The sequence below is a fragment of the Cercospora beticola genome, chromosome 7 (genome assembly GCF_033473495.1).
Source record: "Cercospora beticola chromosome 7, complete sequence".
NCBI classification, from domain to species: Eukaryota; Fungi; Ascomycota; class Dothideomycetes; order Mycosphaerellales; family Mycosphaerellaceae; genus Cercospora; species Cercospora beticola.
This window is the reverse complement of record NC_088941.1, coordinates 181,625-208,631: the sequence shown is the minus strand read 5'-3', so window position 1 is coordinate 208,631 and position 27,007 is coordinate 181,625. Positions and strand designations below refer to the sequence as shown.

The 27,007-nt window shown below is 53.6% G+C and overlaps 11 protein-coding genes across 11 annotated transcripts; 5 read left to right on the top strand and 6 right to left on the bottom strand.

Moving 5' to 3' along the window:
- Positions 1 to 798: 798 nt before the first annotated feature.
- On the bottom strand, positions 799 to 3,058 carry RHO25_010331 (uncharacterized protein; the record flags this gene model as incomplete). Its single annotated transcript, XM_023602754.2, has 3 exons — positions 799 to 2,393; positions 2,449 to 2,761; positions 2,957 to 3,058. The coding sequence occupies 3 exons, from the start codon at positions 3,056 to 3,058 to the stop codon at positions 799 to 801; spliced, it is 2,010 nt and encodes a 669-aa protein (XP_023451367.2).
- Positions 3,059 to 3,891: 833 nt separating this feature from the next.
- RHO25_010330 (uncharacterized protein) lies at positions 3,892 to 5,091 on the top strand (the record flags this gene model as incomplete). Its single annotated transcript, XM_023602755.2, has 2 exons — positions 3,892 to 4,181; positions 4,233 to 5,091. 2 exons carry the CDS (start codon positions 3,892 to 3,894, stop codon positions 5,089 to 5,091), a joined length of 1,149 nt encoding a protein of 382 aa, XP_023451368.2.
- A 1,084-nt stretch (positions 5,092 to 6,175) lies between these two features.
- Positions 6,176 to 9,353, bottom strand: RHO25_010329 (uncharacterized protein; the record flags this gene model as incomplete). The annotated part of the gene is made up of 3 exons (XM_023602756.2): positions 6,176 to 6,287; positions 6,341 to 9,218; positions 9,278 to 9,353. The coding sequence occupies 3 exons, from the start codon at positions 9,351 to 9,353 to the stop codon at positions 6,176 to 6,178; spliced, it is 3,066 nt and encodes a 1,021-aa protein (XP_023451569.1).
- A 459-nt stretch (positions 9,354 to 9,812) lies between these two features.
- Positions 9,813 to 10,534, top strand: NDK1 (nucleoside diphosphate kinase; the record flags this gene model as incomplete). The annotated part of the gene is made up of 4 exons (XM_023602757.2): positions 9,813 to 9,934; positions 9,987 to 10,165; positions 10,218 to 10,348; positions 10,403 to 10,534. The coding sequence occupies 4 exons, from the start codon at positions 9,813 to 9,815 to the stop codon at positions 10,532 to 10,534; spliced, it is 564 nt and encodes a 187-aa protein (XP_023451379.1).
- Positions 10,535 to 11,939: 1,405 nt separating this feature from the next.
- Positions 11,940 to 13,688, bottom strand: RHO25_010327 (uncharacterized protein; the record flags this gene model as incomplete). Its single annotated transcript, XM_023602758.2, has 1 exon — positions 11,940 to 13,688. One exon carries the CDS (start codon positions 13,686 to 13,688, stop codon positions 11,940 to 11,942), a length of 1,749 nt encoding a protein of 582 aa, XP_023451136.1.
- A 353-nt stretch (positions 13,689 to 14,041) lies between these two features.
- RHO25_010326 (uncharacterized protein) lies at positions 14,042 to 14,794 on the bottom strand (the record flags this gene model as incomplete). Its single annotated transcript, XM_023602759.1, has 1 exon — positions 14,042 to 14,794. The coding sequence occupies one exon, from the start codon at positions 14,792 to 14,794 to the stop codon at positions 14,042 to 14,044; it is 753 nt and encodes a 250-aa protein (XP_023451563.1).
- A 2,318-nt stretch (positions 14,795 to 17,112) lies between these two features.
- Positions 17,113 to 19,390, top strand: RHO25_010325 (uncharacterized protein; the record flags this gene model as incomplete). The annotated part of the gene is made up of 4 exons (XM_065603287.1): positions 17,113 to 17,187; positions 17,251 to 18,313; positions 18,384 to 19,217; positions 19,278 to 19,390. The coding sequence occupies 4 exons, from the start codon at positions 17,113 to 17,115 to the stop codon at positions 19,388 to 19,390; spliced, it is 2,085 nt and encodes a 694-aa protein (XP_065459359.1).
- Positions 19,391 to 20,101: 711 nt separating this feature from the next.
- On the top strand, positions 20,102 to 21,358 carry CWC2 (Pre-mRNA-splicing factor; the record flags this gene model as incomplete). Its single annotated transcript, XM_023602761.2, has 1 exon — positions 20,102 to 21,358. One exon carries the CDS (start codon positions 20,102 to 20,104, stop codon positions 21,356 to 21,358), a length of 1,257 nt encoding a protein of 418 aa, XP_023451381.1.
- Positions 21,359 to 21,625: 267 nt separating this feature from the next.
- RHO25_010323 (uncharacterized protein) lies at positions 21,626 to 22,749 on the top strand (the record flags this gene model as incomplete). Its single annotated transcript, XM_023602762.1, has 3 exons — positions 21,626 to 22,326; positions 22,393 to 22,483; positions 22,537 to 22,749. The coding sequence occupies 3 exons, from the start codon at positions 21,626 to 21,628 to the stop codon at positions 22,747 to 22,749; spliced, it is 1,005 nt and encodes a 334-aa protein (XP_023450735.1).
- A 171-nt stretch (positions 22,750 to 22,920) lies between these two features.
- On the bottom strand, positions 22,921 to 23,832 carry RHO25_010322 (uncharacterized protein; the record flags this gene model as incomplete). Its single annotated transcript, XM_065603286.1, has 1 exon — positions 22,921 to 23,832. The coding sequence occupies one exon, from the start codon at positions 23,830 to 23,832 to the stop codon at positions 22,921 to 22,923; it is 912 nt and encodes a 303-aa protein (XP_065459358.1).
- A 597-nt stretch (positions 23,833 to 24,429) lies between these two features.
- On the bottom strand, positions 24,430 to 25,990 carry RHO25_010321 (uncharacterized protein; the record flags this gene model as incomplete). Its single annotated transcript, XM_023602763.2, has 2 exons — positions 24,430 to 25,349; positions 25,405 to 25,990. The coding sequence occupies 2 exons, from the start codon at positions 25,988 to 25,990 to the stop codon at positions 24,430 to 24,432; spliced, it is 1,506 nt and encodes a 501-aa protein (XP_023450734.1).
- Positions 25,991 to 27,007: the final 1,017 nt, after the last annotated feature.

The following is a 27,007-nucleotide window of genomic DNA, read 5'->3' as shown; positions in this document are numbered from 1 at the left end:
GCCACTTCTTCCCAACCTTGGGAGATCGACTGCCATCGCGCCGAATTCAGATCTGCCCTAGAGTCGTCTGAAGTATGCGAAGATGGCGAATGCCGTCGAATATTTCTTAGGAGATGAGGAAGTGATGATTGTGCGGGAGGATGACGGAATGGCCGGATTTTCGGCGGGTTACTATTTAGCCCTTGACCATTCTTATTTAGCCCTTGACTTTCCTAGATGGGAGCGTTTTTCAGCCTGAGGCCAGCCTCAGAATACGGTGTCTTTGAACTACGAAGGACTCTGCACTGAATTACCTCCCCCAACCCTCTATTTCTAAAGCGAGGAGCGACGTACGCGCGCAGACGGCTTGCCGTCGATGCGTCGCGCGTACTCGAGCGGGCCGCCAGGCCTAGAGTCGGGCTCTAGGAGCACTCGAAGATGTCGCTTTTTAGTGGTATCGAAGTCAAGGGCTAAATAAAAAAAGTCAAGGGCTAAATAGTATTCCGCGATTTTCGTGGACAAGCACCGGACTTTGGGTCGAGATTTGGTTCTGGAGCACGTTCCTCGCGTCCACGCAGTGTCACGATATTTTCGAAGCAAACCCTAATCGCTGCAGTACGAGGAACATCAAGTCAGGTAATTATTGATCTCCAGCGACTGGACGTCTCCAATTGCCAAGATCATCGCATTGTGACATTAGACGTGGAAGTAGGAGCCCAACATGCGTAGGAAGTATTTGTGAAATTCGTCCCTTCATCTGGGTATATATGTTCTAAATGTAGACGAGATACCTAACATTTTCGCTAAATTCGCGAACGATCAATTCTGTTCAATCTTCTTCTCGGTCTCAGCAGACTTTCCAAAATCCTTCTCTTGCTTCATGGTGTGTAGATTGCCGGCAACATAGTTCTCAGTGCTTTGATCGTTCTCGGTCGTGAAGCACGCGAGGATGATGGCGGTACCGGTGAAGGCGAGCGTAACGAGAAAGACGGTGCTGGCTGCTTGGGCGAACGCCTGTCGGAAAGGCTCTTGCACGGCAGCCTGGATTTCTGGAGTCATGCCTGCGACCGATTCGTATGGTGCTCTGCCCTGCACAGCCACTGCGAGGTCCACCAGCGAGCCTTCAGGGAGCCCGAGACCGGTCGCGACAGGATTGACGTTCGCTGGAATGGTGACAGCAAGACGGTTGCCGAGGGTAGCAGTAAAGACAGCGACGGCAATGGCAGAGGTGAAGTTACGGATACTGCCACTCAAACCACCGCCTTGACCGATTTCCTCCTGAGAGCGGAGAGGGAAGGTGGATGTTGTGATCGAGACGGCTTCGACAATGCCAATGGCGAAAGAGCCTGGGATAAGCAGGCCGAGCGTGAGCGTCTTGTTGTTGAGATCGGTCGCGCAAGCGGTGATCAGGCCTGCCGCAATGATGGCAGATCCAATCATGGACCACTTTGGACCGAAGAAGTAGACCACGAATCCGTGGCACATCTGTGCGAAGACGAAAGCCATGTTGATCAGTCCAGCAAGAGTTCCCACGTGGTACTCGCTGATTTGACCTCTGCCCCGGTACAGGATTGTGACGACTTGTGGGAAGACAATGGCACCGCCATAGTACACGCAAGCGCCAATACCAGTGTTCCATGCAGCCGACTGGAAGCGAATGTTCTTGAACAAGTGGAGTGGCAGATATGGTTCCTTGCCCTTCTTGGAAATGAAAATTTCGTACGCAGGCAGGAGGCCGAATAGAGTGATACCACCGACAACCATGGTGGAGACGACTTGACCAGAGGACCATGGGTAAAGCTGGCCTCCCCAGTTGAGACCGAAGATGAGGATACACAGACCTCCGCTGTAAAGAACAAGACCGATCCAGTCAAAATTGACAAGGAAATCCCTCGCCAGCTTCTTTCGGTGCAACATGCTGAAGGTCGGTGGGTGGTAGAACGGGTACCAAGAAATGACGCTGGTAGCATTGATGGCTGTGAGGAACCAGAAGCTATTTCTCCATGCTCCGGGATAGCCCTGAAAGCTGTATGCGACTCTTGCGGCCAAAGGACTCGTTGGCGTCGTCATCAGATAGCAGTACGAGTTTGCGAGGTAGCGCCATTTCAAAGGCACGATCTCTGCAACGACCCAGAAGAAAGACTGCTGGAACGCGACTGCGACACCGATGGAAACTTGCGCACCGATGAGTGTGTTGATGTTCTGCGCGGTGGCTCCGATGATGGACCCGATCAGTGCGATGACTGAACCGATGGTGAAGAACCATCGTCTTCCGAAAATATCTGAAAGTTGACCGACCATCAAGAAAAAGATGGCACCGCCAGCAAGATTGACCAGTGGAACCCAGTTGATATTTGGGTCCGGGCCGAGTTCTTCGTTGATCTGAGTGAGGACGGGTGCGATCAAACCGTAACCTGGAGAGTCCCGTCAGCTGTGCCATCAACGTAAAGCTATTAAATAGGTACTCACCACCGATGCCTCCCATGAAGGCCATTCCAATGGCAAACATGGTTCCGAGGAAATTGACAGACAGCCAGTAGCTCTTGTCAATCTTGTCGGAGTTGCGTCCCTTGGCCTCATCTGCTCGATCGTCGTCGGCGCGATGGTCGACATATGAAGGGTCGCGGATGTCGCTGCCAGATGCGTGGGCAGCTCTCTCGACATGATCGCCATCACGGCTAGCATCTGTGGACTTGTGATCGATATCCATCTTCAGCAATGGCTTTTCGGTGCTAGGGAAGCAGAAAAGGAAACTGAAGATTTCGAGAGGATAGCATGAGAACTATAAGTTCAGAAAAACTATCACTTCTCCTCACCTAGATGGCTAGGGCTAGCGAGCTGATGGCTTGCGACAAACCAATTCAGCATAGCTCTTCTCTTCCCCACAAACGTTGTTCCCTTTCTCCATGCACAGTCCCATGCTTCATCGTCTCGGGGAGTTTAATGATTGCTGTTGTGGCTTACCGCTCTCGCTTACCGCAAATAGTAGTTGATGTTCTTCTGTAGCGCGTACCGCTCCGCCCTGCTCAGAACAGGCTAGCGGGGGCTTCCACATGCACGGCTTTAACGCAAGATCCATGGACGTGACTGGATACCAAAAGGTAGGCACGTCAGATCTCGCTTGGAATGCATGCCAACCGCTTCGATATGCTTTATATGCTTGTCGACAAGTGGTTGTCTAGATTCGATTGCTGGGGCCAAATTGTCTTGGAATCTGACCAAATGTACGCTACCCCATGGGGTCTGCTGCACACCGCATGGGATGAACGTCGCAAGGGCTTGAACGGGGCTTTGCGTATGGATGGAGGCTTGTTCCGTGAGGGTCGAGATCTTGAAGCATAGAAAAAAGAAGCGAGCACAGAGCGACGTTCAGAGATTTGGTGAACGCCAAGCATGACGTCGGCTTCAATTTCCCAAAACACGCGAATGCATCTGGATCTGGGAGAGTTGTACTCAGTACATACGGTACACGCTCTCCACGAAGGCAGATACAATCCATCGATACCTGCAAGGGCACTCCTCTGCCAATGGCCAAGTCATCAGCATTTGGAAAGATCAGCTGAGAAGTGCCTGCCGTCAAGCTGAAACAGCTCAGCTCTTGCTCCATCGAGCAGAGACCGCTGAAGTCCAGCGTATACTCATAGGGATCAACTCTAGATGCTAAGTTCGTGCTGCTTGCGCTTTCCATCTGATTAGCTACGCGTATGGAGCCGGAACAACCATCTTGGCATTAAAACGACGCTTGACGCCTGCTTGAAGATCATCGATACATGGGCGGCTACCGAAACAGAGAGCGAAAAAGGCCGTGTCTGCGCCGCTCATGTGCTTCATCAAAGATGCCAGAGGCGTGTGAGCCCGTAGTGGCTCCACAATAGCACGACCAAATAGTTTCCCAGTCTCCAGGGAGGCACGATGGCACAGCATCCAGAGCACGAAGCGCATCTCCAGGAGCTGCGAGGAGCCTGCAGCAATGATGAACTTGTGAAAGTGCAGCGGCTCCTTGCCATGGAACGTGTCGAGAAGAGCGAAGCTTCTGCGCTGCTGGATTGTTCGCTCGACAACCTCGACATCCTGAGATGTCTGCTTCACTACGGAGCGGATGCGAACGAGATTGACTTGCGAGACGTGCAATCGCGGGATCTGCTGATATTGTTGCTTGAATTCGGCTACGATGTCGCAAAGACTGGCCACACCATTCTGCAGTTCGTCGAATACGTTCTGCGCATCCGATGAACACCGCTGAGTCCTGGCAGAGATTTCGCTGGCGACCGACAGGTACTTGATCTGCTACTTGACCACGGTGTCGACGTCAAGAAAATCGAGACAGCACGGACCGCAGATGGTCTGGCACTCTACCCCGGCGGCTACGACAACTCGATCAAAATTCTCAATGGTTCGGCGGCGAATGCAGACGTTGAGCTATTCGATCATCTGGTCTCGAGAGGCGCAGAACCAGCCAGAAGTCTAGCTTTGCACTACACATCCAAGTGCAAGGTCCCGGAAAGCGCAGTCACAATACTCTCGCATCTCCTGGACGTATATGACATGGACATTCATGCCGACACTGATGATCTACGTAACTTCTTCCACGATTCACCTGATTCCGGCACGCCATTGTGTAGTGCCATATATTACAAGAACCTGGCCGTCGTTGAGGCACTGCTCAAAAGAGGCGCTGATCCAGATCGGTGTGGAGCGACGGGTCATTTGCCGACTTCTAAAGCCATGGGTGACGCGCTTTTCGAAGGCTTCTTGCCTGCACTTGCACCACTCTTGGACGCAGGTGCCGACCCTACGCTTGCGCTGCGCCATGCCGTCAAGAGAGGCAATGTCGATTGTGCTAAAGTCTGTCTGGGCTACGGTGCGGACGTGAAAGCTGGGTTACAGATAGCCCATGAAAGAGAAGTCAAGCGATTGAGGGAGTGGGCGAATATGCCAGCAGATATTGTGGACGATGAGGCGCCACGATATGAGGCACAGCGAGAACGAAACATTGCTATGATTGACTTTTTGGCGAGCTGGAAAGGCGATCAAAGAGTGAATCACTTCGCTCGGCGGCTGCGCACACGATTCTACAGCTTCGACCATGATCATGCAGCGCTTCCAAAATGAATGGCCACAGTATTTCGCACAAGAGCATGCAGCGTGCGGTCTGCTCGGCGCCAATGTCAGTTCAGCGGCATGAGACAAGGCTGTGCCACCAACGGCGGCTAAGGCACGTGACTGCGTTGAAGGCATGAGTAGCAGCTACTTCCCCCAGCATACGAGCCCTATTCTGCTCGCTGCACTCGAATATGGGACTACTGGCCGTCCCGGATGCCGTCGTCAGGCTGTGAGTACATTCTCATTCTTCGACCGCCGCTAAATGCGAACTAAGTCGATATTCCACAGCGCTCTCCTCATCCTCACTATAGCATCATTCATACCACAATATCGAGCAACCCAAGCGCGCAAAGACTGCGATGGCATCTCCCTAACATATCTCCTCGCAAACCTTTACATCACGAACTACATGCTTGCCATGATCATAGCAAGCATAGGATCCTCTGGCGTCGAGGACTACGAACAGTTCTTCCTCGGCCGTTCCATTGACCTGCGAGAACTCTTCAATCTCCTTCAATTCGCAGTACCTGCCCTTGGATTCAGCCTGCAGTAAGCTGGATCATTCTGCGCTCTTCGCAAATAAACATGGAAGAAATGCCGAACTAACCTCCGTTCGTAATTTCAGCTTCTACCAGACGTTCCCACTCCCACCCAAACGACTCTGGATCAAATCCCTGGCCATCGTCATTCGTCAATTCATCCTCCTGACGACGATCCTCCCAGCAATCTGCATAAGCTTCACTGCAGATAATTGGGGCCAACTAGTCTTCGTGCTACCGCTCGTCTACGCGCATCCCATAGTCCTAATTGCCGCCATCCTCGGTCCAATTCGACAAATCTTCAAACTGCAATCTCAATCTCGGCTCGGCGACCCAGGAGCTTTGACCTCAAAAGGCCTGTTCCTGCAATCCCTCGCTTTCAGCCTTGCAGGTCTGTCGCTTTTGTGGAGATTCTATCCTGGATCTTGGCTGTGGGAGAGCCATCCAGAGTGGCAAGAGAACAATACGCTCTTCGTGAGAGTCTTTGTCGGCCTCAGGGAATGGTATCGAATGTCAGGGTGGATGACGCTTGACTTTCTGATTGTTGCGCTTGGTCAGGCCCTCATAGGGATTTTTGCAAAGAGGATGCAGAAGAAGAAGCACTCGAGCACAGATGAAGAAGCAGAACAACAGCTTTTGCTGCTATGAGCACTCAACTGGTAGGATCTTCATAGATTCAGTTGCATTTCTATCAATACGGAATGATAGTTTTTACCTACAGGTCCGTCTTTCCTGTCGTCGCTTCCCCAAACGTAATCTTCCAGTCACTCTGGATCTTGACTTGAGGATTCTTCAGGACAGCCCAAGGAGCCTTGCCGTCATCCTTCGCGTGGAATTCCAACGTCGCATGGCGTGCAGGCTCCGACTTGCCAGCATGCGACTCAGTGACCTCCACTTGGGTCTTGCCTTTCCACGATTCTGGCGCACCCAGGACGATAATCTTCTCGACACGCACCCTCTCCATAGTCTTGAAGTAAGCTTTTGCGCTCTTGCTGCTTGCACCGTGGTTCAGGTCCTCGGACGTCAGAGTCTGCGACTTGCCATCGAAATGAAACTTGCGATGGATGTAAGCGCCATCTTTGTAGTCGAACGACTCTCCGTCGTCAAGGTATAGCGTTCCCTGCGCGTCACCAGCGTAGCCGATGACAACGACAAGCGTCAAAGGATCATACTTCATCAGACCTGAGCTTCGTCGAGGGCGGTCGCGACGAGGAATGATGTGACCACCTTGCATCAAAAGAGGAATGGTCTCAAGAGGCGACGAGACTGCGACCTCGCCAGGTCCTTCATAGGTCCAGAAATCGAAGTAATCGTAGTATTTCTCCTTGTCTGCGAGGTAGATGGTTGTCCCTGGCTGCTCGGCTTTGGTAACAGGCTTGGCAAGCAGACCAGTGCTACCAAGGTAGAGCTGATCATCAATGGCGAAGCCCTTCTCATCACCAGGGAAGACGTAGTAGTTGGGTCGAACGATGGGAGCTCCAGAGACGTGTGATTCGTGGAAGGCTGTGTACCAAGCGGGCAGCAAGCTGTAGCGGAGACGAAGGGCTTGTGTGATGATCTCCTGGTATGGCTGTCCTACAAGGTATGGCTCACGACGGCGGGTGTCGATGTGTGCATGGCCGCGGAAGAAAGGATACCAGATACCAGCTTGGTACCATCGGGTGAGCAAGTCCTTCTCTGGGTTGCCGAAGAAACCTCCAACATCAGCACCAGCGAAGGGGAATCCGCTGATACCCATGCTCAGGACCATAGGAATGGAGGCCTCGAGGTGTTCCCAGTTGGCCTGGTTGTCACCGGTCCACATTGCTCCAAGTCGCTGGCTGCCGGAGAAGAATGAGCGGGTAAGCACGAATGGTCGAACGTTGTGCTTGGCCTCTTCCTTGTCACGAGCAAGCAGACCTTCATAGGTGGCGTTGATGAGAGTTAGACCATTCAAGTTATGCACATCACGATGTTCCCAATTGCCGTGATGGACATTGTCTTTCGGCATGGTCGTCTCTGGTCCGTTGAAGACGGAAGGCTCATTCATATCGTTCCAGAGCCACAAGTTCTTGGCCGAGCCGGTGAATTTGCTGTATTGGAAGAGGCCCGCCCACCACTTTCGTGCAGCTGGGCTGAAACAATCGACCCAGTGACTGCTTCCTGGCCAGCACCAACCTTCGTAGATGTTGCCGTCTTTGTTGTGAACCGCGAGGTCTTTCGACTTGAGTTCGTCCACGATTGGGTAATTGGCCTCGTTCTTGATGTGCGGGTCAATGATGGCAACGAGCTTGCGCTCATGCTCGTCGAGCTGCTTCTGCATGCTCAGAGGGTCCTTGAAAGTCAGCGGATCCCAGGTGAAATACTTCTTGCCTTCGGTGTATTCAATGTCGAGCCAGATGACATCGTATGGAATGTTGTTCTTGTCGAATTTCTTGTCGACATCTTTGACATCTTCATCCGTGACATAGTTCCAGCGACATTGGTGATAGGCGATGGAGAAGTGTTGTGGAAGTTGCTGTGTGCCAGTGAGCTCGGTGTAGGCGCCCACGACGTCTTGAGGTGTTGGACCAAGGAAGACGAAGACATCGAGCAAGCCAGACTCGCTGATGAAGTGACTGTCAGTGCTGGCACCGGAGCCCAGTCCGACCTTGTTGGCTAAGCTGGAGCGTTTGGTGATGTCCACCCACGTCTCGGCAGCGTTCAGCCAGAAGACGCCGACTGTGGAGTCCTTCTTGTGCGCCTGAAGAAGGGGAATCGAGCCATACAGTGTCATGGGGCTGTCCATCTCATACTCGAAGACGTCGCTGTTGTACAGCCTGTACGGCTCCTTGTATTTGCCGTCGCCGCCACGAGTCTCTCTGAGGCTGAGGGGGCTTGCATGCTCGGCCAAACCGTAGACATGGTCGTATCCTGGGAAGGAGATGTCTAAAGCGACAGATTCAGGGCCGCGTGGTTTGGTGTCTGTATTTCCGCCAAAAGCTTCGTCCCACCAGGTGCTCTCATCTTCCGCGTGGTCGTCCTTCTTCTCCGCGGCCTCCTCGCCTTCCTTTGGCTCTGGCTTGTCCACTTTCTTGCGCCAGTGCTCCACATTCAGCAACCCACGTTCATTGAAGTTGACCTGAGTCTCGCCATCGCGCTTCCACTCGATGGCAAAGGGAGAGTGTTGGATGATGGCCTCGAACTTGCTGGCTGGACCGTAGACCACCTTTGTCGTACCCTTTGCTGCATCGTTCGAAAGTGCAGCACCCTTGCTGGGGGTGGTGCCTCCAACAATGACCCATGACTCCGCCTCGTTGTATCTCTCCTTGCGGATCTTGCTGTCGTGACGAAGCTCAATTTGGCCCTTCTGCCTTTTCTCCTCGTCGATGGTCACGCGAGCAACTCCAGATTCGTAGAAAGCAATTTTGATTGGAAGACGAACAGATTCGTCACTGTGCGCCAGTTTCTTGTATACAGTGCCCGTGAGCAGGCCATCGTTGAATTTGATGCTCGATCGGTCTAGAGAGTAGGGAGCTTCCCACTTGGAAGCAGCGAGGGCGGTATCGGCGTACAATCGATTGCGTTTGCAGAAGCCCGACTGGTCACAGGTCTTGAAGTTTTCATGTTTGACGCTCACTGGGGATTGGAGGTTAGCTGTGACGATTGACGCTACGGAATTGGTTTATGCAGCGTACCGGCCGGCGTGATGAAAGTGAAGGCGGTTAGAAGCAGCACCAAGCAGGCGTGCCACGAGGCATTGAAGCCCTTCATACCGTTCGCCCTGCCGTTGCTCGCCCGGAACAACAGTGGTAGGACACGCGACAGAATAGGTGGAATAGACAATGTTCAGGAGGAGTGTGTTGTGCTCCAGCTGTTCGCTTCACAACACCAGCATCTCGGCGCTTGGGGTTTCTCCATGCCGATGCCTCCAAGCAGGTACTGTACGATGTGGGAAGCAGGAAGTCGTGACACACCAGCACATCACAATGGCAGCTGCATCCTTTCTGCGGCCCTCAAAGGGAGGTGCGAACGACGCTTACTTCACTTCGACTCCTTTTGTAGTCTCCATTGCGCCGATTCTCGCCACTGCATCTGTCCCGACTGCTCTCACACCTTCGACATCGTTCCAAGACATCCACGACTTCTGACACTCCCACCGTGTTTCCCCTGCATAGCGCTGCCCCTCCAGCCCACTTTGCTGGCGGTGTGCGGAAAGATTTCGAAGCTTGAATGTCTGGAGATCAACAACCGCCCATCTTCAAACACCTCAATCCCAGAGACCGTTCCCACCTCACCACCGTCCTCAAACACAGACAAGAGGAAGCCGCCACCATGTCTGCCAACGAGCAAACGTATGTCCACACCGCAACCAATGGCAGCGTGCAGCATCTGACACTCCTCCAGCTTCATCGCTATCAAGCCAGATGGTGTCCAGCGTGGACTCATCGGAGACATCATCTCCCGCTTTGAGAAGCGTGGCTTCAAGCTCGCTGCCATCAAGCTCGTCTCCCCATCCCAGGAGCACCTCGAGAAGCACTACGAGGACTTGAGCTCCAAGCCTTTCTTCAAGGGCTTGGTCACCTGTATGCAATTTCCATGAATAGAGGCAAGGCAGCAATAGCTGACAACTCTTAGACATGGGATCTGGCCCAATCTGCGCCATGATCTGGGAGGGACGTGATGTCGTCAAGACCGGCCGTGTCCTCCTCGGTGCCACCAACCCAGCTGCTTCCAGCCCAGGCACCATCCGTGGTGACTACGCTATTGTACGTGCTTTTTCACTCAACACCAAATGCACCTGCTAATGAGTCTTGCTCCAGGACGTCGGCCGAAACGTCTGCCACGGCTCCGATGCCGTCGAGTCCGCCCAGAAGGAAATTGCTCTTTGGTTCAAGCCAGAGGAGATCCAGAGCTGGAAGCAGGCCCAGCACGACTGGATCTACGAGAAATAGATGACGAGCGCTAGGAATGAGATCATGAATATCATGTGGCAAAGATGAAAAAAGCTTCGGAGACTTAGAGGTTGATTCACACACACCGCTGAGGACATCACGTCCAGAGGCAAAGTTAGCTTTCAAAGCCGAGTCCATCCACGAGATGGCAGGCGAATGAAGAGCTGCAGAACATCCCCTTTTCTTTCGAGACAGCGCTTCACTAACAATGATGGCCCCTGGCAAGGCAGCTTTGCACGAGAAAACCAACTGCTGGATTCCCAACTGGTACCACAAAACCAACTGGCGGCTCAGTACAACGCCTTGGTTTTGACCGACAGCACATATTTTTGTTCCGATGTCTCAGGCAGCTTTAGTCTTATCCCTTTGCGTCAAACATGCCCAACGACGACACGATGATCAAAAGCAGGACAAGGCGTTGCACGACCCAATGCTGGAAGATTCCAGTTTGAACCGCATCTATGGCACAAACATCCCACGCTGAACGCACGTGATACTCAAAGAAAAAAGGCCTGTGTTATCATTCGACGGAGTGCCTTGTCCCATTCCGACGATATAGCACCACGCGACATCATTCGTCCTTGAGGCATCCGTTCAAGCACATCAACTCTTTCACCGTTCCTCATTTTGACCATCTTCTGTTCCGCTCATTGACTCGTCACAGCTCGACCTGTCACTTTCCCTCACTCACCACTCGCCGGCCTCTCCTCAGGTTTATCTTCCATCCCAAACCAACGCAACGAGTAAGTCCCCCACCAGCACAACTCATCACCCCTCTCGAAAACACTCAAAATCAAGAAACCATGCCCGAGCCAAAACCCCAACACATCTGTCGCAAAGAAAAATGCGGAGCTTTCTTCGAATCAAGAGAAGCTCTCACCGCTCACAAGATCCAAGGACAAATTGACCTAGATCAGTATGGTACTCAGCCGCATTGGTGCAAATACTGCGGCGAAGTCTTTGAAGGCGTGCCGAACTTTTTCTCCCATACCGAGACTTGTTGGAGCGCGCATAATGACAGCAGACACAAATGGGGGCATCTTGGAAGGAAGAAGGGGTAGTCAAGGGACCGTGAGAGAGACTTCGGGATGAACAACGAATTTTACAGGGAGCGAGGTGGATTGAGCTTCGATGGGACGGCCTGGCAGCAACTCGCGGAGTGAACGCAGAGCGGCTACTTATACGCAAGGATGGCGAGGCGATGAAGCATCAGAGAGCGGCGATGACGGTATTACCTTCCAGGCACTGCGCGATCGCAAGGGAACGCAGGCTGCAGGCTTCAAGTCTGTCGTTGTGTGCTGTTCACGGTTCACAACTTGAAGCTCCGACCTGTAAAAGTGCTCAATTGGTGATTGATTTTATCGCTTTAATTTTTGTATCTTTCACATTCATCCGATGTTTGCGCCTACTGCTTGACCTTCTTCTTCTCTGGCCCCTCATCCTCCTCATCATCGCTAAGTTCCCGATAAATCGTTTGCGGTTGCGTCGTCTTCCACGCATTCGTGAACATGGTATCATTCTTCGCTTTGTCCGCATACTTCAACAGCGCCTCTCGCGGATCCTCGTCTCGCAGACTGCTGAGCGGGATTTGACTCTTAATGTACTCTTCGTCAGGATTACCTTTGGCAAAAGGCGTCTTTTGAGGAATATGAGGACGTCGAGGATCACGAGAGCGGCCGGAAGCTGTGAGGCCTACGTTGGGGTGACGAGCAGCAAAAGATGCGGCACTCGGAAGGGCAGCACCACCGGGTGTGATGATGGCATCGCCAGAAATGCCAGATGAAAGGTCCGTGGTGAAATTCGGGTCATCGTCAATGTGGCGACGCTTGGGCGCACGAGACATGACGGTTTTGGCGCCTGCGGTGGAGGTGTTCGGGTTGTAGAGGATGTGAGTTTCTGCATTCGCAGACCCGGTCACGATCTGGTTCAGTTTGGGATGCCACAGGACCGTGATGAGAGGAGATCCTGGCGTGACTGGAGTAACGAGTTCCGATTTGAGAGTGCCGGGGTTGAGGATGTGTAGGTTGCCTTCTTGTGATCCGGTCAGGATACTGGTCGATGTCGGAGAGAAGCGAATGTTCGTCGTGGCGTATTGAGACGATGTCGAGGTGTGAGAAATGGTGGCGACAGGCTGCTTGAATTTGCGCGTATCCCACAACTTGATAGTATCATCGCCGCCTCGCGTGACGACCATGCGGCCGGCCGAGTCGATGTCAAGCCCACTCGTCCATGTGTCGGGTTTATGTGCGTCTCTGATCTCTGCCGCTGGCCGGGTATGAGGTCCCTCGCCACTCCACATCACCAGTGATCCATCCAGCGCGGCACCGACTAGCAGATTGTTGCCTCCCTGCATCGGCGAACCCCATGCCACAGCTGTCATTCTCGTGCGTCCTGCTGAGCCCGCAGCTCTCGACTTGTGCACGATGACCTCCTTCTGCTGTCGTGGGTTGTTGATGTCCCAAATACGAAGCGTGCTATCCGTTCCCGCCGTGACGCACAAACTCCGATCTGTAGGATGCCAGCATCCCGTCGTCACTTCGCTGATATGACCCTTGGTGTTGTGCATATCGCGCAAATACATGTCGCCTTTCGTGAACTCGCATATTATCTCTCCATCTCTGCTCAAAATCTTCGCTTGTGGAAGTGCTGTCGCAACCAAGACGTGGCCTGCTGAGAGTGGGCTGAACACCACCTGACTGACAGGATGATTCTCGACGTTGGCCGAGCTCTTCGAGACATTGGGGTCGACTGACTTGAACGCGCGTATTGTGGTGGGCGTCATGGACGCGAAGTCGTGGAACTTGAGCGTGCAGTCCATGGATCCAGTGATCAGACGTCCTCCCGATGGATCAATCGTCGCTGCTGTCACCGCGCGTTCGTGTGTCTTGAGGATCATCTCATGCGAGACAGGGTATTCATCATCCTCATCGTCGCTATCGTCATCGTCGTCGTCGTCCGAATCATCATCTTTCTCATCATCGGAGTCTTTCGCAGCGCCAATACGCTGTTGTGGTGCGCCAACATTGACCGGTCGCTTGCTCAGATCCACCTGTTTCTGCACATTCGCCTCTCGCGATTGCTTCCCGAAGGACGTTGTGCCCAAAAATTTCTGTAGCTCGTCGTCCCGCTCAATCTCAGGCTCATGGTCGTCCATTGTGGAAGCTGTGGGCGTGATGACGAGAAGCGGAAAGCGCGAACAGAGACGGCACTTACGCTGACGCGGACGTCTACGCCTACGGGCTCATTCGCGGACTCTGCCTTCCCTATGAGCGGTGTTGCTTGTGAGGCAGGAAGTGCTGTGGAGGTGAAAGTGAAAGTGAAGCCCAGGATGCCAAGACCCAAGTTCCGCCGCCTGACTCGCGCATGACAGTGGCCCGCGTATGCATTTGTATCTGGTTGACTATCACGTGTTCGTATGGACCTCAAGCCTCAAAATCCACGCCAGTATTGTCACCAACATCATTGACAGTCGCAAAAATGATGTTAGTACTGCCTATATTACAGAAGCTAGAACGGCAGTCTAGCAAGTGGCGTTCCAGGTTGGAGCAAGTGTATTAGCTGCACCATTCTGACCTCCAACTGAGCAATTCTGGCCGCTAAGACGTCCCGGTCCACAGCGAGATCCGCCTGTAGGCTGTCCAATTTCCCTTCGACAATCTGCACGGCGTCTATGGCATCCTCCAATAAGGCTTCGCGGGCGACTTCGTTGTCAAGAACGACGATCCTTTCTTGTATGTCGTCGACTATGCCCCAAATCTGACCCACGCCATAGTCTCCGTCGACTGTTTCCTCGATGTGATTGGTACGTTCAGAGACGACTGCAATTTGCCCCACCAGCTGTTGCAACTCCTTGATTCCGTCTTGCAGGTTGACACTGCTGGCTGTGCTATACGTGAAAATGTCTCGTGAAGTTGTCTGCGTGTCAGCAAGCTTGAGATCGGTGCTGACTCTGTACGCTCGCCCACTGTCCAGAATCTCGCGCAGATCGTTGGAGTCTCCCGCCATCTCATCGTGCCGACAGGCCTGCGACGCATGCTGTTCGCAGATCTCGCAGTCCTCTACTGCCAGAGCAGAGTCAGTCGGCGAAGGGATCAATGCTGTGGATGCTGATGGCCTGGCGTTGTTGGCGGACTCAAACTCGACATCGCGCAACGTTCCAGAGTGGTCTGCCCTTGGTGGCTTCTTGAAATATTGCTGTCCAAAGATGCCATCGCGCGCCTTCGCCTTTCCGCTCGCTCTGATGGTGCGTTGAGGGGGCATGTTGCGTGGTTCTCCACAATCGTTCGGAGTCTCCGTAGACTCTTTTTGGTGACTGCTGTACAATGAGCAGCAGATGGTCCGATAATGTTGGCTTAAGAGCTCCGGGAGCTCTCGCTTTTCCTTGCGACTTGGGGCCAAAGGCCTGAAAGAAGATGCGCCATTCCGTCCCACACCTGTGCACATCATTTAGTGTGGGCAACAATACTCTGGTATCTCGATACCCAGTACGTTGGGGTACCCAGTACGTTGAGCTGAACATCGCCCATGCTTACTACATGTTCACAGTGAGTCTGGTCACATGTATATCATGGTCCAGACGAAGTGCGAACTCTTCTGAGGCTGGCTCATCAAAGCATAATTGACTCATGCGCCGGCCATGTGCTTACAAGCCATAAGCCCTGTGGTCGACGGTGGCGTCTCTCTCAGGAAGTCATTTGCCAGGGAGCAGACTGCGTCACTCGAGTGATTGCAGCTGACAGCAGGGCCATGTTGTCGGTGCAAGCTCCGTGCTTGGTCCTCAGTCTCTCAGCGTACTGCCTGGATGCGGAGCAGCAGTAGCGTTATCGTGGAGGTCCAGGCCCTCAAAGCCAAGCAGCTCTCCGCAACGCGGCACTCTGGAGATTGTGAACCAGCATGACAGCTGCTGAAATGGCGCTACATGTAGGGCTCCTTGAAGTCCCTTCCGTCGTCACCGGAGTAGCGACTTGCAGCGATCGCGCTAGACAGGGGTGGCATTGCGCCAAGCGTAGGACCCTTCTTCCTTGTGTGCACTTCACTTCTTACCGCCACTACCTTCATCACCATGTCTTCAGATCCGCTCTTACTGCAATACTGTGTAGAGCGCCATCAATGGTCCGCAAAACCAGAGTGACACCCATTTCATCGGCACAACAGTGCTATTTCGCTGTCTCCGTCAACATAAAACCGGAGTCGGCGCGTATATCGGATCCATCTCCGCCTTTCCCAGGTTGCTCTGTCACAACTATTCTGATGACGGCTCGGGAACAAGTCTGCGACAATGACTGCCCCCAACACATGCTTTTGCTGTGCCTAGAAGGCGCCTTTCGATCCTGAGACGACGCTCAATGGAATGGGCTAGGACGGAGAGATCGCTACTATCACACCCGTGCTGTTCTTCCTGGCGCTGTCGCCGGTTGGTGGGCGAGGCGAGTCATACGGCGACAAGATCTTCCTGTTGGCTGTGCCCGGGGAACTGGAGTATAAGCCTCGTGATACATGCAAGAATGTGCAATCTGGCAGTCTGAGCCGACTGCTGTTCCTTGCTGTTCCTCTTCGCCCTCCATCCTTCGCCTCTCATGGTCGACATTCGAGGTCGATAGACGCAGCACCTTCAAGGAAGACAGAGTCTTACGAACATCGTCCACGGTTGACATTGCTCGGTTCTGGTACGTAGCTGTGGCAAACTGGTATCGTCCAGATTCCGATACCAAGCAGATCCCGCTGAATCCTCGCGGTGAGCACTGTCCCATGCCAGATCGGAAGTCAACTGCTGGCGGGAATGGATCGCGCTGGACAAGTAACACGAATCGCCACCCAGAGGACTAGTATATCGAACTCTGTTCTCCATCACAGGCTTCGTTCCCAGTATGCAAGCGCTACACCGCGTCCATGAGTGTTTAATGACTATCGACCCTTGAGACCCACTGGCCCACCAACGAAAATATCAGGGAGGCGTTCTTCTCTGAGCACGCACCTGATCGGGCAGGCTCAGTCGTGCTCGTCAGGGTACCTGTTTCGAGCAATAATTTATGCAGAAGAAAGCTCACGATCTCGAGACCCATGCCGTACGTGTCCTTTGAGATATCAGTCACACAGGAAGAACATTCCGATCGCGGAAAGTATGCGGAATCAGAAGTCTGGGTCTGCAACACCTGGTCCTGTACTTGGAATTTGATGCGGCCGCCTGCAACTTCTTGCCGTGAAGCAAACACCCAATACGGTAGCATGACCCAGCCATGACAAGTACATGGCTGTTCAACGATGAATTGGAGTAAAATTGGTGACAAGAGCGCAGGTATCTGTGCCAGGAGTACAATGCAGCAGAGCCATTGGACAAGTTACTGTCGATCAATATCACGGTAATTAAACTATGCGTACCGTGCGCAGGACAATGACTGCGAAACCAAGCAACATAGCATATATAAAGCGCTGCTCGCGAGATCTAATGCGGCCTCAGCAACAAAGGTGCTCATCTTGAGCAGTCACTCGTCTTCCTGGAGACCGTAGGCCGGAAAGGAAGCTTTTGCGGATCAGTCACTCTTTCTCCGCATATCAACGCTCCGCAGGAAGCTTGCAAGATGCATCGCATGCTCTTCACTACCAGCCTCCTTGTCACTCTCGGCTCTGTTACGTTTGCCGCTCCCGTCACGATCGTAAGTTCATCCTTCCGCCTCGTCTCGACCTCGTCATGGACTGCAATACTGACGTGGCCCCAGGCCGAGAGATCGCTGAAGGTCCCTTTGCATTCAAGGCAAGATGCCACATCTCAGGTCGCTGGCGATCTCGCCCAATGTCCACAGATCGCGCCTATCGACTCGGTCGCGATCCCCAATCTTGATGCATCGACTACTCTCGACGCTGCGGGCTGTCTGGTCCCTGATGCTGAAGCTTTGGATGCTCCTGGAGCGCCGAACAACCCACAGCGAGCAGAGTCGAGTGACGCCACTGCTGTTGAAGCCCCAGAAGTCCCAGACATTCCTGCCACTGCGCAACTGATGCCTAATCAGCTTGGTGAGTCAGTCAGCGAGGCTGTATCCTTGGCTGCCGCTGGAGCTCCAAAAAATGAAAACACAGCAGTCAAGAAGCCCGATATGCCAGCCACAGAGCCGATGCATATCCCAATCACCGATGTCGCCACTACTCCGGAAGTTCCCAAAATTCCGCAGCACGTGAAGCCGAAAATCATCGAGGTTGTGAGGGTTCCACAAGATCCATCCACTCAGCAGACGCCTGATCCGCTGAATGAAAGTCGCCCAATTGCCGACATTGTGCCCCTGGATGCATCTGAGACCCCAGACAGCCATCACGCGCAACTTCAGAAGGTCAATATTATGCAAGTCCCAAACATCCCGACAACTCCCAACTCGCTTGATGATGTCGAGTCCAGCCGGCCTCCTGGAGACGCTGCTGCGGACGACGCTGCCAAGCAAGACGCCCAGCTTCGAGGCAATGTTGCCGGGCCAGGTGATCTGCCTAGCACCCTCGCCCACGAACTTGCCCTCAAGAAGCAACCGTGGTCATGGACAAACGACGACCTCCCAAAGTCTGAAGCTACATCGCAGATGATATCAGCCCTACGTGCTCGCCAGTTCCTCGGCGGGGCGGCTGGAGGTGGCACGGGCGGGGGTTCTGCCGGAGGCGCAGGTGGTGGTGGCGCTGGTGGCAGTACTGGCGGCGGCGCGGTTGGAGGTGCTGGTGGCCGAAAGGTTCGAGGTGGTGGCGCGGGTGGTGGAACTGGAGGCGGTAATGTAGGTGGTGGCAACGGTGGTGGCGCCGGTGGTATGTTCCACACGTGAACATTGACCCCCAATTGTTTGTGACGAGCTCTAACCGATTCCTCAACTTCCAGGTAGCACGGGCGGCGGTGCTGTAGGTGGTGCAGGCTCGGATAAAGTTGCAAGTGGTGCAGCAGGAGGTGGTACGGGCGGTGGTGCGGTAGGAGGTGCGAACGGGGGAGGCTCAGGAGGGGGTACAGGAGGTGGATCTGTGGGAGGCGGTGCCAGTGAGCCGCCGCCACCTACCCCACCAGATGATGGAGCCTTCGACGATGAAGAGGACGAGCCAACTGCACGACACAGACATCATGCCAATAAGCACGCGCACCAGGATGAGGACGAAGACGAAGACGAAGACGAAGATGAAGACGACGATGAAGATAACGATGACGACAGGGAGTCTAGGCACAGGGGATCTGGAAGACACCGAAAGCATAGACATGAAGACGAGGATGACAGTGAAGAGGACTCACCAGATCGACGCCTTCGGAGTCGGCAGATAGGCCAAAGTCGAGACGACCTACCTCGTACTAAAGTCCCAGATCCAGACGCCATCGGAGGAGCTGCAGGGGGCGGCGAAGGCGGTGGTGCAGCTGCCGGCACAGGGGTCGCTGGTGCAGGTGGAGCAGCAGGCGGAGGGAGAGGCGGCGGCGCTGCTGGAGGAACAGGAGGAGGGAAGGGCGGCGGCTCGGCTGGTGGAGGCGAGGGTGGTGGCGCAGCAGGCGGTGCAGGGGGAGGAGAAGGAGGGGGTTCTGCTGCTGGAGGTCAAGGAGGGGGAGCGGCTGGCGGTAGCGGGGGCAGCAACGGAGGCGGGTCTGCTGGCGGAGGCAAACTCGGAGGAGCTGCGGGTGGAAGCGCTATAGGGGGTGGTGGTTCCGTTGGGGGCGGCTCGGGCGGTGGCAACAGAGGTAAGAAGATGAGAGAGTGCGCTATCTGTCGGGTTGCAGAAACACTAACATGTCCAGTAGGTGGAAGTACTGGCAACGCTGCGGCGGGAGGCATGAGCAACCCAAGCATCGAAGTACTCAACGACCCAAAGATTGAGCTCATAACGTGCCAATGCGTCTGCCCCAAGCACTGAAAAGGCAACTGGCAGGTACAATCTGCTTCAACCTTCCTGATTAAGGGATCTGTTTCACTTTTGTCATGGCGTTTGGGCTTAGGTAGCTTCACTACTTCACTTCGCGCGCCCCATTTTCTGTAGTTCTATAATCTGAATTGTTTCATATGTGCCAATTATATCAGAATTCATAAGCTGAGGAAGAAATGGACGCACGACATATCGCTGATACAGCAACTCTACGATCTTCGATCACTTATCTTTCCGACTTGATTCTGTTCGCCGCCCGGCCCAGTCGCGATGTGGCTTGTGATGTAGATTTCGGCAGGTGGAATTTTGCCACTGCGTAGAAGCTGCTACACTGCAGAGACTGGAGTGTGGAACATGCGTCGGTGCGTGACTGCGCATAGGGATGGAGCGTCGAAGGAGAAAGCCAAAACTTACTTCCTGGTGGCGTTCCCTATCGAAAGTCTTGGCATCAGATCTACTTAGGTGACCGAGGTTCTATAACTATGCGCTTAAAGCATTCGGAATCGCTCACTCGCGCCGACTCTTCCTTCCCTTTCGGCGACGATACTTGTAAGGTAGAAAGTGCGGTGGTTGTGAATGTGAAGTCCGCGGAAGCCAAGACCAAGTTCCGCCGCCTGACTCGCGTGTGCTAAAAGTTGTCTCTCGGTCGCGTCCCATCTCTTGCGAACTCATCATCTCTGCACAACGACAACGACGACCACCATGACTGACCTCGCCAAAAATTCCACCGTGCCGCTATTCGAGGATACCACCGCGCCCGCCGCCGAGACGTCGACCGCGGTCACGACAACCAACAGCGATGGCACTGTCACGCAGAAAGTGAAGAGGACCAAGATCATCAAGCGCAAGAGGCGGCCAGCACGACCTCAGCAAGATCCCTCGACTTTCAAAACCGAGCCTCCCCCTCAGACTGGCACGATATTCAACATCTGGTACAATAAATGGTCAGGCGGCGATCGTGAGGATGCGCTCTCCTCAAAGCAACAGGCAAAGGGACGATGCAATGTCGCGCTGGATTCTGGATACACACGAGCGGACAAAGTGCCGGGCTCCTACTTTTGCCTCTTCTTCGCGCGCGGACTATGCCCCAAGGGTCAGGATTGCGAATACCTGCACAGGCTGCCCAACAGCAGAGTAGGCAAGGATGGTCCAGGTGGAGGGCTAGGCGACATCTTTCCCAGCAACGTGGACTGCTTCGGACGAGACAAATTCAGCGATTACAGAGATGACATGGGTGGCGTGGGCTCTTTCATGCGAATCAACAGGACGCTGTACGTGGGGCGGATACATGTCTCTGATGATATTGAGGAGATCGTGGCGCGGCATTTCCAAGAGTGGGGACAGGTCGAGAGGATAAGAGTGCTGCCTTCACGAGGTGTCGCCTTTGTGACATATGTGCATCTTGCAAATTCGGAATTCGCGAAAGAGGCCATGGCGCACCAAAGTCTGGATCATAACGAGACCCTGAATGTGAGGTGGGCGACGGTGGATCCGAACCCTGTGGCACAGAAGAGAGAGGCGGCGAGGATTGAGGAACAAGCTGCTGAGGCAATTCGACGAGCGCTGCCTGCCAGCTACGTTGCAGAACTTGAGGGACGTAAATATGAAGGTGCAGATGGAGAAGAGGAGAGGAAGAGGAGAAAAATTGAAGGTACATTCGGATTGCAAGGCTACGATGCTCCCGATCACGTCTGGTATGCGAGTGAAAAGGCGCGCATCGAATCTGGAGAAGAGCGAAAGCAGATTGAGGCAGCTCCTGCAGAAGATGATGACGAGGACGATGCACCATTACAGATCACTGGTGGTAACGCGCAGCAAGTCTCGAGCGGTGGTCTACTCGGAGGAAGCACACTTGCAGCGCTGCAAGGGCTCAGAGCAGGTGGCGACGGCGCAAGCAAAGCGCCGGACAAGCCTGCCGGGCCTCTGGTGGGCTATGGAAGCGACAGCGACGACGACTAAGCAAGCTTGCAAATATAGGCTACCAGAGAGACAATCATTATGAGACCACTCACCCAGTAGCATTGAGTTAGAGGAGCTCACAGAATAGCAGTCGGCTGTGCTCCGAACCTCGGACCAAGCATCCCCACCTTGACTTCATCTCATCACGATGACTTCCATTTCGAGTTCTTTCGAGTTTACTGATACGTTATAGAAACGCCCTCCACTCTTACATTGAATTAGACCAGATCTTCTCATCATTCACTCAAAACACCGGATTCGCCCAAGATGCCTCTCGAATCCGATCTCAAGCTCGATCAATCCAAATTCCATCCCTCGGCTATCAGCCAACAAACACACGACTACAATGCCAACCTCATGAAAATTGGAAACGCAGGTCCCAAGTGGTACGAAGTTGGAGCCGAAAAATATCGTCAAATGCGCTGGAATGGTGAAACTCCAATGCCGAGACCGACTGTCCTACCGGAAGGCGAAAACATCGAATTACCTTCTCGAGACGCTGGCCGGAATATTTCATGTCGCGTATTCAGACCTGCCGAGGGCAAGAAACCTAATGGCGTGTTCTACCATATTCATGGTGGAGGATGGGTATTGCAGAGCGAGCAATTTCAAGATCTCATGCTGAAGCGGTATTCCGATGAGGCGGATCTGGTGGTTGTGTCTGTTGGGTATCGACTCGCGCCGGAACATCCTTATCCGGCAGGAAATGAGGACTGTTTTGATATCGGAGAGTATTTGATTGATCACGCGGAAGAGAAATTCGGAGCGGAGTTGAAGTTCATGGGTGGAGATAGCGCGGGCGCGCATTTGAGTGTTCTGACCGCGATGAAGTTGCTGAAGACGAGGAAAGAGTGGAAGGGGTTCAAGGGACTGGTGCTGAACTTTGGGTGTTACGATTTGACGGAGAGTATGCCGCAGATCCGGCATTTTGATCTACCGTTGGTTTTGGACTATGATATTATGCTTAAGTTCATAGGTCTCCCTTTTTCTTTTGTCGTGGTTGGGGATTGACTATGCTGACTCGTCTTTGCTAGATACTTCGAGGCGTACCTACCTGGCAAATCCAAAGACGATCGAAGGGACCCTTCGATTAGTCCTCTTTATGCCAAGTTGAACGAGTACAAGGTTGGTACATGGTGGCCACCTTCGTTTCGACTCCTACTCATTCGAGCGTACAGCTTCCATCTGCTCTCTTCACTTGCGGAACTTCCGACTTGCTTCTGGATGACAGCGTCATGATGTCTACGAAATGGGCCATGAGCGGCGCGGAGAGCATTTTGAAGATTTATCCTGGCGCGCCACATGGTTTCTCATTCTTCCCTGTCGGCGGTACAGAGCGGACCGATGAGTGTCTGAAGGACATTGGCACATACATGAGGGAGAGGTTGTGAAATTGATCGCGAACGGCGTGATGTGACTACTTGCTCAACGCTGCAAGTCCTGGGGGTCGATCGCAAAGCAAACGCGATTCTCAGCCGCTCGACAGATTTGTGGAATATCGATTTGGCTGATAGCTTGTAGACAGTAGAACGCGCATGGGATCTGAGCAGCAACAAGACCGTTCAATCTAGAGAAGGTCCAACCTCGAAAGCACGCCGAGCCAAGTCTCGCACCTCTTCAGTATTTTCAGGCCTCTCCGAAATAGCCTTGAATCGCTGCAGCCAAAATTCCCACCTCGCCGGTTTGAAAGCGTGCTGGCCGTCCCACAAAACACCTTTGCTCCAGACTGATCTGTTATGTCCTGGATTATTGCCATAAGATGCATACGGAATGTCATTGTGTTCGAGGTTGACTCCAGCGTATATGACCCAATAGGCGGCAGGAGGTAGTGCATCCTCAAGTTCTGCTGGCGTTAATGGTTGCTCGAGAGCTTCCATCATGGCGAGCAAGGCCCTGAAGTCTAGCGTCGGCACATCTGGGGCCGCGACATGGAGTCTTGCCAGAAATGCATTCATACTTGTCCACGAAGCAGAGGAAAGATATTGGCCAGGCTCTTGTCGCCACGGCAGTCGATGCGAATGGAGTTCAAGATGTTCGGGACGATCTTTGAGTCGTGGATGGAGAGGTGCATCGCGACCAATAGCCGCCCACACGTTGATGAAGTTGCTCAGTTTTCGATTCATGTTATCATTCTCCAGAGCGCGTGGATCCATTTGTTGACTGACAGATGATGGCAGCGGCACATCTCGCAGTGCCAGCACTAGGCGTACCAAATGGTCTTCCTCTGGAGAGTTGGCATCGAGCTGTTGAACGAGGCTGAGGAGGACGGCGAAGAGATACCGGGATTCGGTTCTGTACTGCTTCAAAGAGGGATCTTGAGTTCCTGCCGAGGTCAAATTCGCAGTCGTATCGGCGATATACTCCTTCAAATTCCCAGGATCCGAGGACGACTTGTTGAGGAACGAGACGAGTGTGTCGAAGACATTGTGTATGCTAGGATCAGCGGCAATCCAGTCTGGCTCATCAAAACGCATGACTCTATCTGATTAATGCACTAAAAGACCGTTCCGTCGAGTGTAGTGGCAGTGTTAGCACTGTTGCGATCGTTGAGATGGAAGACAGTTGTGGAGTGGATAGCTCTGGCTCCCTGATGCTGCTCATCATGTGCTCTGTGGATGGTGCGGTCAAATCGATGGCACTCGCCCGAATCCTCCGCATGACTCACACTTTCTTGAGAACAGTGCCGCAATGGCAGTGTAACTGAGCAACTGAGCTTCAATTTCAGCGGGACGCGCCGTCGATCAGTACCCAAGTGACACAGCGAAACACAGATGTGTGAAAGTGCAAGAGCAGGACCTCGCTCGCCGCGCGCTTAGCATACTTCGGCCGTGCAGCCACTGCGCTGGCGAGAAGACCATGAACTACTAGACGACATTGGAAAATGCTGGTCGGAACGAATGGTTTCGGTGCAGTGCTCAAGAAGATATGAAAACGATGCCTTGCTTCGCAATATGTATACGAACGATAAGAATGCTCATCGACAGGTCAGACTCTACCTCAGCGCTTGTACAAGAAAAAGACGCCATGGCTCGCTGCTCTGCTCATTACAGCTTTCGGTCTGCCCTTCACCATCAAGCGCCACCAAAGTCCTTCACGCCCACCGACCCGGCAATCTCGCTGTTTTGTCTGACCTCCTTTCTGATCAGAACATCTCCGTCGCCGCGGCTCTGCGAGCGAATGTGAGATGCCATGGTAGGCGAGACAGGCTCAGCTGTAACGTTGGAATGCACATTTTGCTGTGTGGAGATCTGCGAAAGGACGAAGTGGTCGTTGCTGTTCGACCGCATTGCTGGTGATTGATCTTTCTTGAAGTGGGCTGTGAGTCTGTTCCAGGGCTTCTGTTTTGATGGTGATGAAGTTGCCGCAGTGTGTTGATTCTGCTGGTTGCTTCCTCTGCCTTCGTTGACAGTCTCGAGAAAAGACATCTTCTTCGGACTGGGCTCGCTGTCAGTGACAGATTTGGTTGCGCTGTCGAAGCTGCCGAGCGTAGTCGGACTGGTCGACATGCTGTCTTTGCGGTTCTTGCTGAAGAACATGCGGGCTTTGCTGCTGACTGAGCTCATGGTGGTAGCAAGACTGGCTCGTGGACTGCCCTCCTTGAGGCTTGGCCAGATCTTGCCAAAGCCACAGGCCAAGAGGACATCGCGATACATGCGTACGGCGTCTTTGCCAAAGCCGAAAATCATGAAGATGACAATGCCTCCAGCGAGCCAGATGTATCGATCCCACAAGATGTTGCCATCGCTTGGTACCATGACTACCGCATCCCAGCTGTAAGCAGTTGGGTGGTGAACTTCATTCCAGCTGAACGGACCGAGGCCGTCGTTGCCGATGGTGGCGTAGAAGGTATAGACATGCAGCGGAAAGTAGGCCAGCGTGCAGAGTGCACAGAGGGCGTAGAGTCTGAAGAACCGAGATCGCGTGGTTTGATTGTTGGCGAGGATGGACCGGAACTGCAAGCGGTACTTCATCAGTCGGTACAGGATGAGCACTGTGGGGATTGTCAGTCGAAGTCGCTAAAGAAAGAATTGGCAATCGATGCTTACCACTGTAGTACACGTCCAGCAGAGTCCAGAGGAGTGGTGGCAATAGAATGAGCACGACCATAGGCCAGCTGATGGAAAGGGAGGCGTAGCAGCCAGTGATGCCAAAGACGTAGTAGCGGAAGGGCTGCACGATCCAGTGAAACGGCATTTGCAAGAGTGGAATGCCAACGCAGCAGAGCAAGTCGACTGCATACCCTCTGCGTCTCTGAGCTCTGGTGGTGCCCCATGACGATCTCTCCGTGTCCATGACTTTGGCCAAAGCCCTCAAGATGCAACTGATGGCGGCAGGCAGTGCATTTTGGAGAACGACTTGCAGCTTGACTTCGACGTCGCAAAGGCCTTCGCCGGTGTACCAGGAGCTCACATCGTCGTGGGACCAGATGATGGCGTTGACAAATGATTGAAGATTGGCGTAAAGAGCGCATGCAACGAGGACTGTTGCCCCGATGTTGCGGTTCTTGAAGTGCCAGGTGAGCGGCGGGCAGATGAGGAGAGCGATCAGGAGGGAGAAGGCGCTGAAGACGATTGCTCGGGAGTGGATGAGGTTGCCGCTGTCAAGAGGCGGTGGTGCAGGTGGCGCGCTCATCTTGAGGATGTCTGGCTTGGCACAGCTTTGCTCAGTCGATGAAGAGACCAGTCGGGTTGATGTTCGCTTGACCTGGCTGTGGAGGAGTCGTGGCAGGTGTGTTGAGGTCGAGTGGTGGTGGCTCGTCGTCGATGCGAAGCGATAGATCTCTGTAGTTGATGGCAGCAATGACGGTGATGATTGAGAAAGCAAGCAGACAGCTGAAGAATGAGAGTCGACGAAGATGTCTGAAGCTGTCAACGAAGGCACCAGAGAAGCTCAATAGCAGAAATATCAATAGCAGAGTTTCAATGAGGATGAATAGCAACAGAAGGGTATCCTCAATAGAGGTGGGCCGCAGCCTGGCTATTGAAGAGGTGAGTATTGGCGAGATGAGGTCGGTGAAAGCGAGCATATCGTGATGGCGTGGCACATGGTGGAGGGGTAGCAGATTCGAAGACAGATTGTACGATCTAGTGACACCTCGCGACGTGCGCTTCGGCGGCCGCAGTAGGTGTTGTTTGACGTTGTTGGAGTTCTTTGAAGCCATATGTCTTGGCAGCGTCGCTGGAAGTGGTCGTCAATAGACTTTTCTCAATAGCACTTTTGAGACGTCTATTGACGGCAAATCAGCGACAACAGCAGCATCTCACCATGAGTCGGCGAGCGCTGAGCAACGGCTGAGCCTGGTTCAGTTACCTACTGTGCCCTCCTGTCGCCGTGCACAGTGGGCCGGTTGTGACGTGAAGCCAGTGTAGATGGAGGTTGCAATTCGCGGATATGGCTCTTCTACGTGAGAGCGAAGGGACGACGCATCAAAGTACTGCAGCAAGGGTACCGTCGGAGGCCGACCACGTTCTCGTCTCGGCCTTCAGCGTTGCTCCTCGCCGGCCAGCTCATTGTCGCGTGGAATGCAGAGACTGCGGACGGTGACGACCTCGGGCGGCATCGTGATCAACCGCGGCTGATCTGCGCGGATGGCGGTGATGTCTTGCAGATGGTGATGCGGTTGGCGCGACGGAAGCGGTCATGTTGTCC